Raw genomic sequence first — 17404 nt, forward strand, 5'->3', positions numbered from 1 at the left:
AGAAATAATTCCTCTAGCTAGTGACTTGGCTTGAAATTCAGTGCTGCAGCAGTGTGCTTGCCTATCAAACACCTCATTCTGTCTTCTCTGGGAAAACTGAAGCCACTAGAAGCTTTTAAATTTTCCAATTAATCAAGCTGCTTCCCTAAAAAGAATCAAAGTCTAATGTGAATCAAGGTCCTTCCTCAAAAGGAATCACCAGGTTTCCTGTGAATGGTAAAATGGTGTAATAAGTAGACCTAGTTTTTAACTCTTATTTGTATTAGGGTAGCAACTGGAAATCCATAAAATAGGGACTGCATGCTTCTCAGGCGCATGCAAAGAGGCGTCTCCTGTGTCAGTGAGATTACAGTCCTGACAAGATTGATAAAGAGGGAAGTAATTGTTTTTATCTGTTTTGAAGGCAGAAAAACAGACTCCATTAGTCGTGCAGGGAGAGACAGGAACACCTTCCAAAACACCCCAAGCTGTATCCCAAGCCATTCTCCATCGATCTGTCTCTTCTCTATATCCTGCTGCGAGATAGGAGGTAAGTCCTGGGTGCCTATTTTGATACTACTCTTCCCATGTTAGATCTCTCCACTCCCTATTACCTAAGTTTTCTTTGCTGGCTGCCAACAAGCTCTCAATCCTATCCTGACATTAACAAAGACGATCTGTATTGTCAAGTGGATGGAGTGTGGGGCTACATGCCAACATTCCTGATTGCTTATCTCAGCTGTGCCACAGATTTCTTAACCCTTGTGCAAGTCAATTAATCTAGTTCAGTCTTTAAAATTGGGATAATGACATTTACGTAACAATTGGAGGTGTTTGTAACGAGCCTGAATAATGAATGCAATGCTGTGGCATACATTTCTCTGTCTTTATGTCAGTGGCTTTGTAGTCTGTGACCATTGATAACTAGCTTACTTGTCGCACTCACGTGCCACCATTTTCATCGGGATATAAACTTAGTGATACATTTTTATTTCTCAAGACTCAGGAATTCTGAGTCATCAGAGACTGTTTGAAATTAAGTTTGAGAGGTAAGAACTATGTTCTTCAACCCTGTTAGGTATTAATAGAGACAACTTGTTAATTGTTTCCTGTCCAGTGGAAATACCTCCTGCTGAAGGTAGGTTTGGGTTGCAGATGGAGACTGAACAGAGCCTCTCTGTATCAGGCACCAGTCTTCTGTGCAATTAGTCAAACAAGCAATAGCATTATTGTTCACTTATCTTTTTTGTTTATCTAAAGCCAGTCAAATTATATTTCACAGAACTGAGAGCCTTAGTAGAAAAAAAACAGTATGTTTTTATGCTTATTTCTCAATGTTACTGCCAACGTTTCTCTTTATTTTTCCCCAGTGTCCTTCCTAGAGAAAGGAAGCACAACCTGGGTTAGAGTGCCGAGCTGCACTGTTCTGATTGTGTAACTGGTGTTAGGGAGGACGGGCTCAAAAGTGACATAAGACTCTTCTATTTCTCACGGCACTTCAGTCTGTAGGTGAGCGAAGAGGTGTTACCGGTCTGTTTGTTATATTCATCCAGACCAGCAAGCAGAGCTTCCAAGGTCGCTGCTGAACCTGGGCAGCTCAGAGCTGCTGTTATAACTGTAGCTCTTTTATAAATAGGATAGGCTCAGCTGATTAGCAGTCTTATCTCCACCAATTAATGAGGATAAGTGTTCATCATGTTGCAGACTTCATGCCTCATGCAAAATGTTGAGGAACTGCATGAGGTTACTGTGCATGGGGAAAAAACCCTGCCACTTTGAAATGTCTTTTTTAACAGCCAATATATAATCTTGTGGAAAATGGTTCTAGTGGTGATTTATCACTTTCATCTTAATGAATTTGGAAAAATCCATCCCAAGAGCCAACTCAAATGAAAATTTACTCCTTGGTTAGCTTTTGTAGTCAGTAATTGGGTACGGACAGGCACGGTTAACAAAGGCACTGTGTCTGAGCATGGTTCCTCTCTGCTGGGACGTGTTGTTTTACTGCAGCTTTTAAGATGAATGTTTTGACTCTGTAAAACTTAGTGCTATATTCCTTCCTAGTGTCATGTTGTCCCTTTACAGTTTGAATATCTCTTTCAGCACCTGAAAGACGTTAGAGTCTCCAAGATATCATTAACTTCATAGAACTGTGTATCATTTCCTTAATTCCTTGCAGACTGGGCTCTTAACATTGTCTGGAAGGAGGATTAAAGAGAGATTGGGACTCAAAATACTGCACTTCCTAAAAAGTGGTGTAACATTGCTTATGGTATTTCCCCGTATGTAGCAACTGCTTCCTCTTTTTCAAGTTTGTCTCGTCATTTGTTGACTATCACTTCTTTGCAGCTCCCCAGTTTCCTGAAAACATAGATTTATGCATAAAGGAAGAAGAAGAAAAAAAAAAACCCCAATTGCCACATTCTCAAAGGGTGTAACTTCTTCTCACTTTGTGGATTTATCCTGATATACAATCCCGTGAGCTACATGTATGAGTCTGTGATCTCTTTAAAGTAGTATTGGTTGAAAATGTGACTTAGAAATTAGAAAACCTGATTGGTTTTGGTAACTGTGAAAGATTGTTTTCTTGTTGGCATCTATACAGGGGCCTGATCGTACCTCTGTTGAAGTTTGTGACAAAGTTCCTGATGATTTCAAGATCGCGTGCACACGGAAACCAAATGCCTTTTTGTTTTGTTTCACCCTTGCTCAAAATTTGGTTTCAGATCAAGGACAGGCTGGAAAATGGTTTCCTGCGTTTCAGGAGCTTATGTTGGTAGTTGAGATTAAGAGTGATTCTGATAGATTAAGGTGGCGTGCATTCTCAAGCCAGAATTTTATATCAGAAAGAGTATTTAACCGATGATCTAAGGAAAGATTAAGGTGAAAGTTTGTGGCAGTTATTGCAGGGTAGGCGAGTGTGAGTGGAGTGTGTGCAAACAACTACAGCCATAGCAAAGGGATTAAAAGGTGTGGCGTGAACTAAAGGGCAGAAGGCCGACAAATGCCATTCAATGTACAAACCTGTGCCTGATTCAAAGAAACTAACTCAATAGCTTGATTAACTATTGAGTAGGTATTCTTTATTGGCAGTGCTGGGTGCACGGGGGATCGCTCCACCTATCGTGCACACCGTCGGGCCCAATTGTGCAGGTTAAGTACATGTTCTACATACATATTCACTAGATTTCCGAGAAATGTTATTGTATTGGTTTTGTGTGGCAAGGTTTTGGTAGCGGGGGGGGTTACAGGGGTGGCTTCTGTAAGAAGCTGCTGGAAGCTTCCCCTGTGTTCGAGAGAGCCCATACCAGCTGGCTCTAAGACGGACCCGCCGCCGGCCAAGGCTGAGCCAATCAGCGATAGTGGTAACGCCTCTGTGATAACATTTTTAAGAAGGGAAAAAAAGTTGGGACGGCGGTATTCGGCAGCCGGAGAGAGGAGTGAGAACATGTAAGAGAAACAACCCTGCGGACACCAAGGTCAGTGAAGAAGGAGGGGGAGGAGATGCTCCAGGCGCCGGAGCAGAGATTCCCCTGCAGCCCGTGGTGAAGACCGTGGTGAGGCAGGCTGTCCCCCTGCAGTCCATGGAGGTCCACGGTGGAGCAGATCTCCACCTGCAGCCCGTGGAGGACCCCACGCCGGAGCAGGTGGGTTCCCGAAGGAGGCTGTGACCCCGTGGGAACCCCGCGCTGGAGCACGCTCCTGGCAGGACCTGTGGATCTGTGGAGAGAGGAGCCCACGGAGCAGGTTTTCTGGCAGGACTTGTGACCCCGTGGGGGGCCCACGCTGGAGCAGTCTGTGCCTGAAGGACTGCACACCGTGGAAAGGACCCATGCTGGAGCAGTTCGTGAAGAACTGCAGCCCGTGGGAAGGACCCACGTTGGAGAAGTTTGTGGAGGACTGTCTCCCGTGGGTGGGACCCCACGCTGGAGCAGGGGAAGAGTGTGATGAGTCCTCCCCCTGAGGAGGATGAAGCGGCAGAAAATAACGTGTGATGAACTGACCGTAAACCCCATCCCCGTCCCCCTGCGTCGCTGGGGGGTTGGTAGAGAATCCGGGAGTGAAGTTGTGCCCGGGAAGAAGGGAGGGGTGGAGGGGAGGTGTTCTGAGATTTGGTTTCATTTCTCATTACCCTACTCCAGTTGATTTGTAATAAATCAAGTTAATTTTCCCCAAACTGAGTCTGTTTTGCCCGTGACGGTAATTGGTGAGTGATCTCTCCTATCCTTATCTCGACCCACAAGCTTTTTGTTATATTTTCTCTCCCCTGTCCAGTTGAGAAGGAGGGGGAGTGATAGAACGGCTCTGGTGGGCACCTGGCATCCAGCCAGGGTTAACCCATCACAGTTATACATATTCATTAGTTTTCTGGGAAACTATTAGCATATGTAAATCTCCTTTACACAGGCGCATTGAAGGTCTCTGGTGCTTTTCAGGAGTCCTCTGGTCTTCCGTAGTCTTTCTCACTTGTCCACTACTTGACCCTCCTCAGGTGTTTCTGCGCAGTGTGGTCCTTTACATGTTTTGATACATCAATGCTTGTTAGTGCTCTTGTTATCTAAGTTTTCATTAGTGATGTAAAACCATATGGCTAGTTTAAGCTAAACTATCTACAAGGACAAGAGCAAAGGCAGGAGTTCTTATTTTTTCCGGCCCCATCTATTCAAGCAAGGCCTCTGCTTGTGCTTTCTTAACAAGATCGTAAATTCATCAAACATTTAATTAAGTTTTGGGATTGCTCATGGCTCCCTCTTGCTCATCACTCCCAAGTACCAGTCTCTGACAGGCTTAATCCTTGACAAACACCAGTCCTTGGTATGTAAAGTTACAGAGGGATAATCATTAAGCAATAAGCAGTTCGTTCTCTATATCACGCCTGTCCTTAAATTAAATGTTACGGGTGAGATTACCTATGTTACACACCCGGCACCTTCTAAAACGTGCCGTAATTTCAGTGTCCCGTCCTGCACTTGCCATGGGCCGCCTGGGCGATGACTGCCGAAGTCGCAGTATTAAGAAAAGACCAAAACCACAGCAGGTCTTGGAGAAGCCTGCAGTTTGCTTAATCTGAGGAGGGCTGGGGTCTAACTCGAATCGAAAGCAACAAGGGACTGAAAAGCAGAATACAGCACCGCCCGCCCTGCGGCCGCGCATGCGCAACGATGCCCGCGCCGCCGCCGCGCATGCGCAGTTGCGCTGCCGCTGCCGGTCGGAGCCCGCGCAGGCGTGTGCTGCCCCGCCCGCTCCGGGCTGCGCAAGGGCGGGTCGCCCAGCCTGAGGGCGGTGCTGTGGCGCATGCGCGTTGCCCCGCCTGCGGGGCCGACGTTCCTGAGGAGGCGGGGAGAGGACGATGGAGGCGCGCAGGGTCCGCCGGCCCCGCTCACTGCCCGGGAGCGACCGCGGCCGCCGCCACCGCCACCACCACCACCGCCACCAGCACCACCACCGTCGGGGTCGACGTGCCGGCCTCTGAAAGGGGCCGAGGGGCCGGGACGCTCCGCCGGGCGAGAGAGCAGGCGGGGGGGGGGGGCCGCGGTGAGTCGGGGGAACCGGGAGGGCGGTTGCGCTGAGGGGAGCACCCCGGAGAAGCTCGGCCGGGCCGAGCGGCCTCCCGCGGCGGGGCCGGCTGCGGGACGACCCCGTTTGGGGCTGCCGTCCCCTGGCACCAAGGCGGGGCGGGCGAGGAGCGACGGAGCCCGCATCCCCTGCGGCTGGTCCCGCCGGCCCGGCTCTGAGGCGGTCGTTTCCCGCGGCGGCGGAGACGGGGGCAGCCGCCTGGGGCGGCCCTCGGGAAACTGCGGGCTGTCGGTTCTTTCGCCGGCTTCCAGGGAACGGCTGCAAACCCAGAAGGACTCTTTAACGGGAACGCACCGTCGGTGCGCGCTAGTAACGTGAGGGGACAGGAGCCCTGAAGTAGGATAGTTTTCCGAAGGGATAACAAGTAGAACCGCTTGATGTGGCCCGCGATCTCCCGGTCACACACGGAGTGTGTGTGTGCTATCCACCTCCTCGTTTGTTTGTCTTAACGTCCACCTTTCTGACTAAAGGGATGGCGGTGAGGTTTAGGTTATTGATGACTCTTCCTTGGTATTGTAGGGGAATGTGGTGGTGTTTCCGAAGCGGAAGGGTTAACAAATGGACTTGTTTTCCCTGGATATTTAACACGTGATAGTCATACTATCTGGTTTTTAGTAGAAATAGCACTTGAGTATGTAATCAAAAAACACGCTACTAAATTTTAACTGCTGTCAGACCGCTAAATTTCAATATGGAATACTAGTTTGGGTTTTTTTCTCAGGCACACTAGAATATGAAGTTCTAAACTAAACCAAATACGAAGTTTTGTCTGCCCACTACAGTTGTTCTTTTTTGGATGAGAGGGAGTTTAGTGCCTTAGGGATGGAGTCATATACATGTAACCTCTATTGGAGTGCTTTCTTCAGCAAAATATAGTAATAAAAAACCTTCTCCACAGAACTAAGTGATTAAGCAAACAGGGATCTGTAGCAATGGGACAAGTGATACCGTCTTTGGATATAACGTTGTCCTATTGTGGCCTAATACAAACTTGATAATAAGGTACAAAATGAGGAGTTCTGAATGGCTGATACAATTTCTAAGAAATTAGTAGAAACGCTGCAGTCCTGAAGGCGTGTTAAAAGTAGTGTGAGTATTTGGTCAGGATGGACCCTGCAGTAATCTTCTAATCACGATGATTTATGGCAATGCATTTGACAGGAAAAGTTTGTTACAAAATAACAGCTTACAGGCATGCTCATTAAAAAAGAAATAAATCGCTTGATGATTTGCAGTCTTATGCTCCTTTTGTAGCTGCTTGCATCAAAAGGTCATATTTCTTTGTATGCTCTTCAGTGCGATCAAACAGTTGAGAAGATGGCTTTTTAAGATGTGAGTGCACATAACTCTTACGTGGCCACCTGGGTGTGGATTGCATATATATGAAAGTTTAGTAGAATTGTTTCAGACTCCTTTGTAACTAGGACTCTTACAGTCAACCTGGAGTGTGATTCCTTAATAATAGTTGAACAGTGTAGTAAAGCTTTGATGATGGTATGGTATTGTTATCCTTCTGTATAAAGATGGTTGGATGAAACCTCTGTGAAGTTCTGGTTCATGGGAACGTTCATTTATAATGACAGAGAAGTTGAAGATGGGAAACTACAGTAAAAGGTTGGATATGTATGAGAGGTGACTCAACTGGCTACTTCATGTCATCATCACAGAAATTTAATATTAAATATTAACACTTTCTTGATTGTCCTTCGTTCTGTAATGCTGAACATCTAAATGCTTTTTTTTTTTTTTTTTTTTTTAAATTTTGGTCATGACTTAGACCAGAGCAGCCTTTTTGCTAGTTTGTTGACATATGCTTAAACTTTTTGGATCCAATCCTCGAAGCTGTTCAGTGATAGTTTTGTCCTTATGTCAATTCTGCTTATTTAATAAAGGTCTTATGAGGGAATGTTAATTAAACAGTACATGGTGTAAGCTGTAGTTAAAACATCCTGAATTGGAAAGTATTACACGGAAGGAATATCAAGTTCTTAGGCTGTATTTAGTAGGTCTGTACACCGTCTTACTTCCAGTTTTGTGCTAATCTGATTTTCTTTACTGGCAGTACCTGTCAGATGAAGATACTTCAAACAAAGTCACTTGGAAACACACTTTTATTGTTTACTATATAAATTATTGTTCTCTGCACCTCTTAGTTAAGGGTGATGCTGTGAAATAGGATGCATATGTATCAGCTGTGAAGTTACTGAGAACTAGTTCTCCATGAACTGCTTTCACAGATGTTGCATTTCCATGCGCTTTGTTAACTGTTGTTGTAATTTTTATTTTCCTAGGCCCAGATCAAGCTCCTGGTGTTTGGATAAAAAGGAATGAGGAGTTGATAACCTATGTAATGGGAAAGTAAAGGAAAATGATGTACTGTTAACTACCTGGGCTTGTCATATTTTTGTGTGTGCCCATTTTTCAGTGCAGATTTTTAAGAAATAATGACTTACAATTCTGGCTTTGGAGAGTGGATGTGTAGTGCAGGTATGTGGGTATAGGAATGTCTTTGAGAAATATGCTATTGGGGATAGGTAAGAGGAGATGAGGAGGAGAGGAGATGCTCTCTACTGATTTTCACTTTCAATACTTCTGAAATAGTTTAGCAGCAGTTTGTATTAAGAGCTAAATAACGATACAGGTAAAAACAACTGTTCTGTATAATTTCCTAAGGTAATTCTGTGAGGACAGGTTTTCTTTTGGAAATACCTAGTTTCTAAATTTGGTAATAAAACACAGTTGCAGTGGTTTTTGGTATCTGCTCTTTCTCCTCCAGCAGTTCCAGTGTGGCTTTTTTGTTTCCCTGTCTGGATTATTCTTCAGGAGTTGATCTCCTCCATTGATGAATAATTATCTCCAGCATTTTTATTGGCTCATTGTACAAAATGGAATGTATTCATGTATACTAAGCATTAGTTTTGATTCACTATAATAGTTTTGGTTAATATTAGCTAAGAGCATGGTATTCCAGTAAAGATATAGTCAGATCTGTAATTCCTTAAAAATCAGAAAGATGGTAAAGTGTGTGGAAGTCTGGGTGTATAAAGATGCTGGAGAAGCATGCTGGACCCTATGAAATAGATATAACAAACATAAGAATGATTTCAGGTTATAAAGAATAATCCTTAGATTTTAAAGTAAAAATTAAGGTATTGGATTTTTTTTGAGATAGTTGATTGATAGGCCTTTAATAAGTGCATTACCAGTGCGAGTAGCTACATACGGATGGTAAATGAGTGTCTAGTTTCCTTTATGGCTTTTTTTTTTTTTAATTATTTTAAAATCTATTGGGTAAAGCCATCTTTGTTAAAATTAAGAACTTAAAATTTTGAGTGCTTTCTGTATTTGACAAGGAAGACTTAATTCAGAATCCAGTTTGCACAGAATCCATCCGAAATGCTTGTTCAAGTCTATCTGGAACCTCTGAAGTAAAAATGGTGGGCTAGTTTAGATTATGATTTAAAGAGCAAACAGTGTAAGAACTTTCCTCATGCACACAAAGATGCTGAAAGACCCTTTCCAGTCAGAGATACTGAATATCTCAAAGTGACTTCTTTTCTGAAACTTGGATATCTGAATGATTTGTTTTCTGTAGCTGGTTCAGGAACAACCAGCCAGAGATGTATTCCTGAAGCTTGATGAGGTTGTGGTAAAAGGTAATACAAATTAAAATCTGTTAAAAATAATATATGTTGAGTCAGATTTTACAGTCTGTTTTACATATGTGCTTGCACAACCAGAGTAATTAGGTGCATAAATCAACTAACTGGCATAAAATTTATATTGAGCTTAAAGTTGTCTATAGATAGTGTTACATTTTTTTCTAATTTTAGCTGTAAAAAATTATAAATGTGTTGAAATGACTATTTCCCAAGTCATGGTCACAGGTGATGCTAAGCAATGAGTAACCAACAACACTGATATCTTTACAAGTGCAGAATCTTATAAATTATTAATGGCTGACAGTAATTGTACCTCTTTGTAGTGGTGTTCTCTTAGGGTAAGCCTAATCTACAGTAAGAGCAAAAGTATTTTCTAGTTTGATTAGATGGTGGTTTTGTCTAATTTAGTACTGAGCCAGTGCTCAATCTAAAATTACAACTTCATTTTACTGTTGCTTTGTTATCTAAAAGTTGGGATGCTGTGAAACAGTACTTGTAAAATTGTGGAGATTGTCATCCTCTGGTAATTTTACAGCCAAATATCGTTATTCTATGAGTATTTTCCAGAGCCATAGTCCATTTTAATGGTTACAATAACGTTATGGTCCATTCTCTACACGATACAGTGGGAAGTGCATCCAAAGTGATGAAACTGTTTGTTTTAAAAAGATCTGCAAATTTTTAATGAACCAACTTTTTCCCCATGCTGAAATCAGCTGACTTGAGGAATGTACTGTTCCTCTGGACTGCATTATCTTAAATACTATTTGTTTATAGTTCAGTGTTCGTTCGTACACTGAAGGTTGTTTTATATTCTGATAAGACTTCTTCTACTTGGTTCAAATAATGATGGGAACTTACATACAGGATTTCTAGTACTTTTGGGGAAGGATGGTTATTTAGTTTGGTTTTTGGTGGGGGGTTTTTTTGGTGGTTTTTTTTTTTTTTTTTTACTTCTACAAAATTGCTGTCTAGCTAGCTGTTTATCTTTTATTTGCGCTGATTATTCATGGAAGTGAAATACTTCACATTTGTCCCTATTTCATCTTGTTTGTTTTGGACCATATCCCCAGTTTGTCACAAATTATTTAAGAACTTTGGTATCGTCCTCGACCTTGTTTTTGTCTCTTCTCAGCTTGGTATTAATCTCATTTTTTTGAAGAACTGAAGTTTATTAAGGTTATCTTTATTGCGTTATTTTTGTGCTTACTTTGACATTTTTTTTTTCTGTTATAGCTTAGAGTATTGTAGTTTTGTTTTTTTCAATATATGTGTAGCCTAATAGGAGACTTTAGTTTTTCCTGAGTCTCGATTCCTTGGCAAATACTTAAAGCTTTTCTTCCTCTTCAGTATCTAACACAAATTTATTATATCCCATATATAACTGGAGACATGAATCTGTGCTAGTCTTGAAACAACTTAGTAATGAGCCTCTTCTAAATCTGGGAACATACACATTTTAATTCTGGTTGTTTTTCCTTCCAGTGTCGTCTTATTACCTTGAAGAACTACCAATTGCCCAAATCCTTTCTAGAAGTGTTTATCGAAGTGTGTAAACTCGGTGTTTAATACTTATTCTATTAGCTTTGCTAATACTGAGATTTTTCTTCTCTCTCCTCCCTGTTCCCTTTCTCCTGGTGTTTTTCCACAGGAATCGAATTTCTCTCTCGCTGAGGTTCCTTCACTTCCAGTATGGAGATGAATCGAGAAAAACTGTGTACCAGTAAGGCTGATGTGAGCTCAGATTCTGCTTATCATTGCTCAACATGTCATGATGATGAGGAGTGGAGCAGTACTAGCCGGGGACGAGCTAAGTCACGAAGTTTGTCTGCTTCACCAGCCCTAGGAAGCACCAAAGAATTCCGGTATGGATCTTGGTTCTTCCCATTGTTGCTACCTTTAAGAAAAAAAAAAATTATCTACGTTTTAATTTTTGCTCCTCTTTTTATATAACCATAGTCTTGCAGCTGTGACAAGTGATAATAAACAGAAATAAAAACAGTGTTTTGTGGTAATAAATAGAGAGGGAGGTGATTAGTGAACCATCCTATTGTGGTTCATGCTGTGAAAAGAACTTGATTTTCTGAAGTAGCCATGTAGGTGGTCACCTCTAAACTGACATTCATGTAAATAGTTTCTGGCTGGTTGTGAGGCTTGCCTTCTATTTCAGTGTTTCTTGGGAGATCTTAAACTGCTTTTTGTAGATATTTCAGCAACATTCTATATGTGCATATATAGCTTCAGCAAGACAACACATCACTCATTTGTTTTGTATGTGCCATTTAAATGCTGTCTGAAGTAAGTATGTCAGAGTCTGGATTCAGTGAAGTGTTTGCATTTAAAAATGGCTATGGGAAATGTAGTAGATCCTTTTTTTGAAGACAAACTGCACATAAAACTGCTATCTGTAGCATCATGTATTGAAATTATTTCTTAGTAAGAAAGTTAGTGAAAGTATGGGTATCTTTCCGGCTAGGAGAAGTTCTTAAAGTATAAAAATTTAGAAGGTTATTGTTCATAAGCAGATAAACAAAATATTTTCAAATATGAGGAAGCTGTTGTGCACAAGTACTTGACTTTCAGGGTTTTGGGGTAGATTTGAACTTTGAATACTGTGATATTTGTCATATTTCAACCTAGCTTCAGAAATTTTAAGTACCTTCCAGAAATAAAATACAAATACATCTGTACTGAGCTATGTTAATTCATAGCTTGATAGTAGCTCAGGTCACAAGAAAGGAACAGTTTTGTGCTTGGTTCCCTATCTTTAATTAGTAGGCAGAACTTTACCTCTTGCTCAGCAAGTTGCTTTCAAGGGATTCTTAAAATGTACTTCAAAAGGTTGTTAGTCCAAAATGAAGGCAGGAAGTTAAAGGTTGGGGGTAGACTGAGAGCAGACCTGTAATCAAAATGGCATGGCTGTCAAAACAGGTATCTGCAGAGTTCATAGTCTCAAAAAAGAATCAATCAACAGTAGAGACACTTCCGCAGATTTTTGCAAATGCTCTAGGTAGAGCTTTAGTGCTGTGTATTAAAAACCTGTATGAGTATTTAAGTTATATGGTAATGTGAGGCAGCACAAAGTAGGTTTGTGCTTGCAGAGAGTTTCACAGCAGTGAGAAACGCCCCTTTTTTTTTTGGAGCCAAATTTCTAATCTAGTTGCAAGGCTCTTGTCATGTGGACAGCTTGGATAGAACTTTTGATTTTTGTGATCTTTGGACCCATTGTAAATATTGAATAGCCTGCTGTGGTAGCAGTGTGTCTTGATCTTGTGGGAAGCATAGCAGAACTTTTACTTACATTGTGGCCCTCTATAAAAACACGGACAGAATCATGGAGGAGTTTCTCAACAGATGAAATTCTCGTCCAGAGTTACTGCTTTGCTGGTAGGAATGGTCTTGCAAGGCAGAGCATATGTGGGTGAGGCTGAAGATCACAGGGGGAAGCTTTATGGTGAAGGGAGGCATACTAAAAGCCTTTACCTGGAGAGGCTAAAAGGTTAGGAAAATACTTGCTTTGCATATGTAGTTCAGAAAGTCAGTGTACTTTAACGCTTTTGGAAAATGTTCACAAAGGACCGTGCTCTGACTGTACTGTTCTAGCTACAGTGTTGTGTGTCATAGTCAATATGTAAGACTTTACATTAAAAGCGTGCTGTAAAACTGGGGTTTTTTCCCTTCTCCACTTAAACCTTTAAGAATGTAGACTTCAGTCAACCTGTGTAAAAGACCATGTGGTCTAAATTTTTGTGTATTATTATCTTCTAGCTAAATAACTACTTTTTCAAACTAGAAGTGATCTTTGTAGACCCTACCCATTGTGGGTTTGAATTAGGGTTATGGCTTACGAGATTTTTTTTTTCATTAAGATGCTCTGCATTCGTTCACTGGCTGTCTTCAGTTTAGTGCAAAATTGTCACAAGGCATTTTGCAGAATGCCAGAAAGTGATCTAGAGCTTGCTATGTAGTATTCAGATTGAAGTAGTTGCCTATCTGCTTTGAACTGGCAAGTATATTTTCCTAAAAGATGTATAATTTCCAGTGTGTTGCTGCTCATTCTTAGCAAAGACAGTCTTACTACAACTTTAAATTCTGTTCACTCAAACATTTTACCTTCTATTGATTGAATAGTACATAGATTATTAATAAAACCAAGTAAAATCTCAACAAAAATGTATACCACTTATTAATTGGAGCTTGCAGAGAAAACTTTTTTTGAATGTCACGAAGGTCAGATGTGGATATTTAATGCCTCTTGTAGGAACAGAGTTTAGCCAATTACTGGGAGTGGCATGGAATAACGACCTGTGTTGACAGAAGGCAAAAAAGAGAGTTATTTGGGAGAAGCAAGTTACTTGAGTGGAGCAAGAAGTGGGAGGTGATGTTGCCAGGGTGTTATTTAACTATCCCAATTTTGAGTGTAATTGTTAACAAGTAGATAGAGACTTACTGTTTTCTTTAAATGTATTGGTACACACATTAATCTCTATTTATGTCAGTCCTTGCTCATTTTTCTGTTTTAATATAAATAATGTAAACTTTATAAAACACTTAATAATACTCTTATCTGACTGGATTAGTCATGCCTGGACTTACAAATGGAAAAAAATATTTGAAAAACAAATAATCACTTTTATGTGTTAGATGTAGGAAATTAAATACTCATTTTCATTATTGGAATTCAAATCTTACACACGCATATTTTATTAGACATGGAACAAATAAGATGTTGCTGTTATTCCTTAATTATATCTTTTTAACCTGTCATCTGGTTTTTATTTTTGTTAGATTTCTGAGGAGGTTTTTTTATACTAAGAGTGAGTCATCACGCTGGTCTGAGCTACTTTATAATATACACAATAGAAGGTAGTGCAGTAATAGATTTGTTACTGCCAAGCAATAGGTTAGTTACCAGTTCCTGTGTTTTAATTGAATTAAGCACAGGAAGGACATATTTCCCCCTTTTTTTTTAATGGAATAAATCTAATAGCATTTACATAATGTTTCAACAGTTACATGACTTGAGTAAGTTTTACTCCCATTTGCAGATTTGCTGAAGGATGTGCGAGGGAAGTAAGGCAGAACAGTTCTGCCTTGCTCCAGATAATCTCATCCTGGAGCTAGGAGTGATCCTGTGTTCTGGGTGGGATTTAAGTTTGAGGATAAATGACATTTCAGAGCTCCTGCTTATTTGAAGACAAAGATGATATTAGCTCTTATTAGATAAATAAATGGAAAAAATTAGAGTTTTTCCTACCTATTCAAAACTAAGGCCTGGTGCTGCAGATAGGTATCTCCATATACCTTAGAATTGAAGGATTTGCATTTTATTAATTTATTAAGTACAAAGATCTAAACAACAACAAAAAGTGTTTAAATGATCAGGACACCATTACTGTGACTTGACCGTGGCAAAAAAATCTGAAGGTGTTGCCTTGGTGTTGGAGACTTCATTGTAAATGCTTGTCAGGCCTTACACTGGGAAACCTAGTTTATATATGTTACTGTACCTTATTGAGATGAAGAGCACTCATTAAGCTATTTTATGTGTATTTATACCACATTTAATCATTCTGCATGTCCTGCTCTAAAATTGTGTGCTCTTCGATAAGATGTAGTGCTTCAAGAAATACAGAAAAGAAGGTATCATGTTTATTGTGTCTGCAGCAGTGAAGCTGAAGTCACTTAAGAATTGATGCAGGCTAATCCTTTACACACCCTAATGACACACAGCTATTAGTCGTTGTAGGTTTTTTTGCTGAGAACATGGCCTGACAACAGCAGCCTTGGGCTTATTTTTTTGTTTGTATGCTTAGTAGTTTGCTTGCTCACTGTCAACAGACATTAATGCAGGCCAAACTATTATGGAAGAGAAAGTGCTTATACTGTGTAAACAAAAGTCCTGGCTTACACTCTGTATTTTAATTAATTGATTAGGCACACTTGTTAAGTGAAGGTTGTGAGACTACTGAATTACCTGAAAAAACATGAATGCTGCTGTTCTTTCACTCAGCTAGTGTTATTACAGAGATATTTTGAGTTTCTTTTGAGTGTTGCCCCAAGTCTCTCATTTGATAATTTCTCGGTGTTATTAAATAACTTTCTACAAAATCTGAAATGTTCAGTCAACTACTGCTCAAGTACCTGGCTGAGTACTCGAAGTGTTAAATACTTGTTTATGCTATCATCTTGACTATTATTTAGGATTACAACAAACTGAGGAGCTGAAAAATGTGTCCTTTAGTTATTTAAGTGCCTTCTTACTCTAGCTTAAAAAAAAATCAAAGGTTTTTTTTAATATGTAAGAATTATATAGCTCATTCTGAAACAGGAATTATCTGTGCTTTGTTTCTTTAACATAGGAATTTTCCTTTTCACAGTAGTGAGACCTTGAAAATGGATTATGTTTCTATAATTTGGGATTTATCTACACATTTTTTTGGTCTCTCTGAGACACACACGTACTGTTCTGTATGTGTTCTGTAGTGTCCAGAAGAGTTGAGACTGAATAGAATCTTTGCAGGCTTAACATGAATTCACAGAACCAACTTGAGAAAACTTGACCATATCTTCTTTGAGGCTGTGATGCTTCCTTTGTGCAAAGTAAAGATGAAATGAATACAAGAAGAATATGTACCTGATACAGAGTAATCACTTCCTAAATATTAGTGTGTGGAGGGGATAAACTATGAGTGAGGCTTTGATTAAAATCACTTTCAAGGAGTAGGTACAGGAATTAAGTATTAGATTTGACATGTGAGAGCTAATATGTGTAAAATTACATTGGCTGGTCAGCCACAATTAAGAAGTGTACTTTGCCCTGTATTGCGTAGTGCAGCTTTTTCAAAGAAGTGGTTTTGGTGGTTGGGGAGCTAATTATACCCAGTTTGTCATCACATTTCTTTTATTTATTATTTAGGAGAACACGCTCTTTGCATGGACCATGCCCAGTGACCACATTTGGACCAAAGGCCTGTATGCTGCAAAATCCTAAAACGATTATGTAAGTACTTGTCAAATGAATGGTATTATGCTTATTCTGTGGGAAAGAAAAAAGTTTGCTTTTCTACTATTCACCCCCTAATCAGGATTGTTTGTATTTTACCTGACATTTAGAGATTTTCATGTTGCTTGATTGCTAGCTTGGGGTCATCATTGCCAAAATTGGCCTGCCATTTTCATCACATGTTCAGCATTTAAAAAGTCAATCAGAGGAGAACGGATAGCACTGCTGAACTGTATCCTCAACTAAAACCCCATTAGATGTGCATTAGCTTGATCTGCATGTTGAAAAATCTAATATGGGTTTGGATGTCATTTTTGGGGTTTTTTTTCTCCCAAGGGGTGATAGGATTAAGATCGGTATTTCTCTGTATGGATTTATAGTGGTTTTGCCGCTTGGAATACTTCCTGCAGACATAAAAGGAAATTAATTTTATTGGTTTTACATTACTAACTAATGTGGTGTTCTTAAGCCCACTATCTACTACCTAAACTAATGGGAGTTTTTTCACAGCTCAGTATATCTATTTTGGAAAAAAAAAATTAACCATTTCACATAAAAATACAGCAGGGCATATGAATAGTATTAAGTACTGAAGTTTTGTTTAGACGTGTTTTGCCTAATCTGCAATCCATAGTTTGATGTCAACAATGGCAACTATAATGAACACTTTCCAACATAATTGACAGTAAACTTGCCATGTGTATTAAACACCCTTATAGAAACCTAATTATGATACGGAGAAGCTATTGGTAGCATTTTGTTTATTCCATCTTGAAGTATGTAAAGAGCAGTGTTTCTGAACGATAGAGGAACAAAAATTTTTATGGACAACACAAGGAAAGGAGGAGAAATTGTTCTGTGTACTGTGAAATCTGAGGAAAGCCTTCTCTCTCTTGGTATTATGTGTTTGAGCTAGTAGTTTGAATTTTTGTATTTGATCTATGGCACTTTCAGTGTATGAATGTCATTAAGGCAAGTTTGCTTTTGGACCCTGCAGATAAACTTAATGTGAAAAAAAGGGTTGGTTTCTGCTTAGTAGGCATATAAACATTTTAATTTTGTATGTTGGGTGGTATAAAAGTGTTGCTTTTTACACCTTGTATTGTATACTTAATAAATGGTGTCTTGACTTGGTCAAATGAGGAATGTCAGGGTTCTACAGATTAACTAAGTTAGTGGT

The 17404-nt window shown here is 40.1% G+C and overlaps 1 protein-coding gene across 4 annotated transcripts in view; it reads left to right on the top strand.

Moving 5' to 3' along the window:
- The first annotated feature begins 441 nt into the window (after window positions 1-441).
- NADK (NAD kinase) overlaps window positions 442-17404 on the top strand; it is a 29905-nt gene continuing 12942 nt past the window's right edge. Inside the window, exons 1-3 of one of the 4 annotated variants that reach the window (XM_052792170.1) lie at window positions 442-529; window positions 10870-11083; window positions 16138-16221. In XM_052792170.1, the coding sequence (XP_052648130.1) occupies window positions 10911-11083; window positions 16138-16221 (257 nt within the window). In that variant the 5' untranslated portion in view covers window positions 442-529; window positions 10870-10910. Of the gene's footprint in view, window positions 530-5804; window positions 5893-10869; window positions 11084-12473; window positions 12606-16131; window positions 16222-17404 lie in introns of those variants that run through there. The other 3 variants (XM_052792169.1, XM_052792173.1, XM_052792172.1) reach the window with 3 other exon arrangements.

This window comes from Harpia harpyja, chromosome 7, assembly GCF_026419915.1.
Source record: "Harpia harpyja isolate bHarHar1 chromosome 7, bHarHar1 primary haplotype, whole genome shotgun sequence".
In the NCBI taxonomy this organism is placed as follows: Eukaryota; Metazoa; Chordata; class Aves; order Accipitriformes; family Accipitridae; genus Harpia; species Harpia harpyja.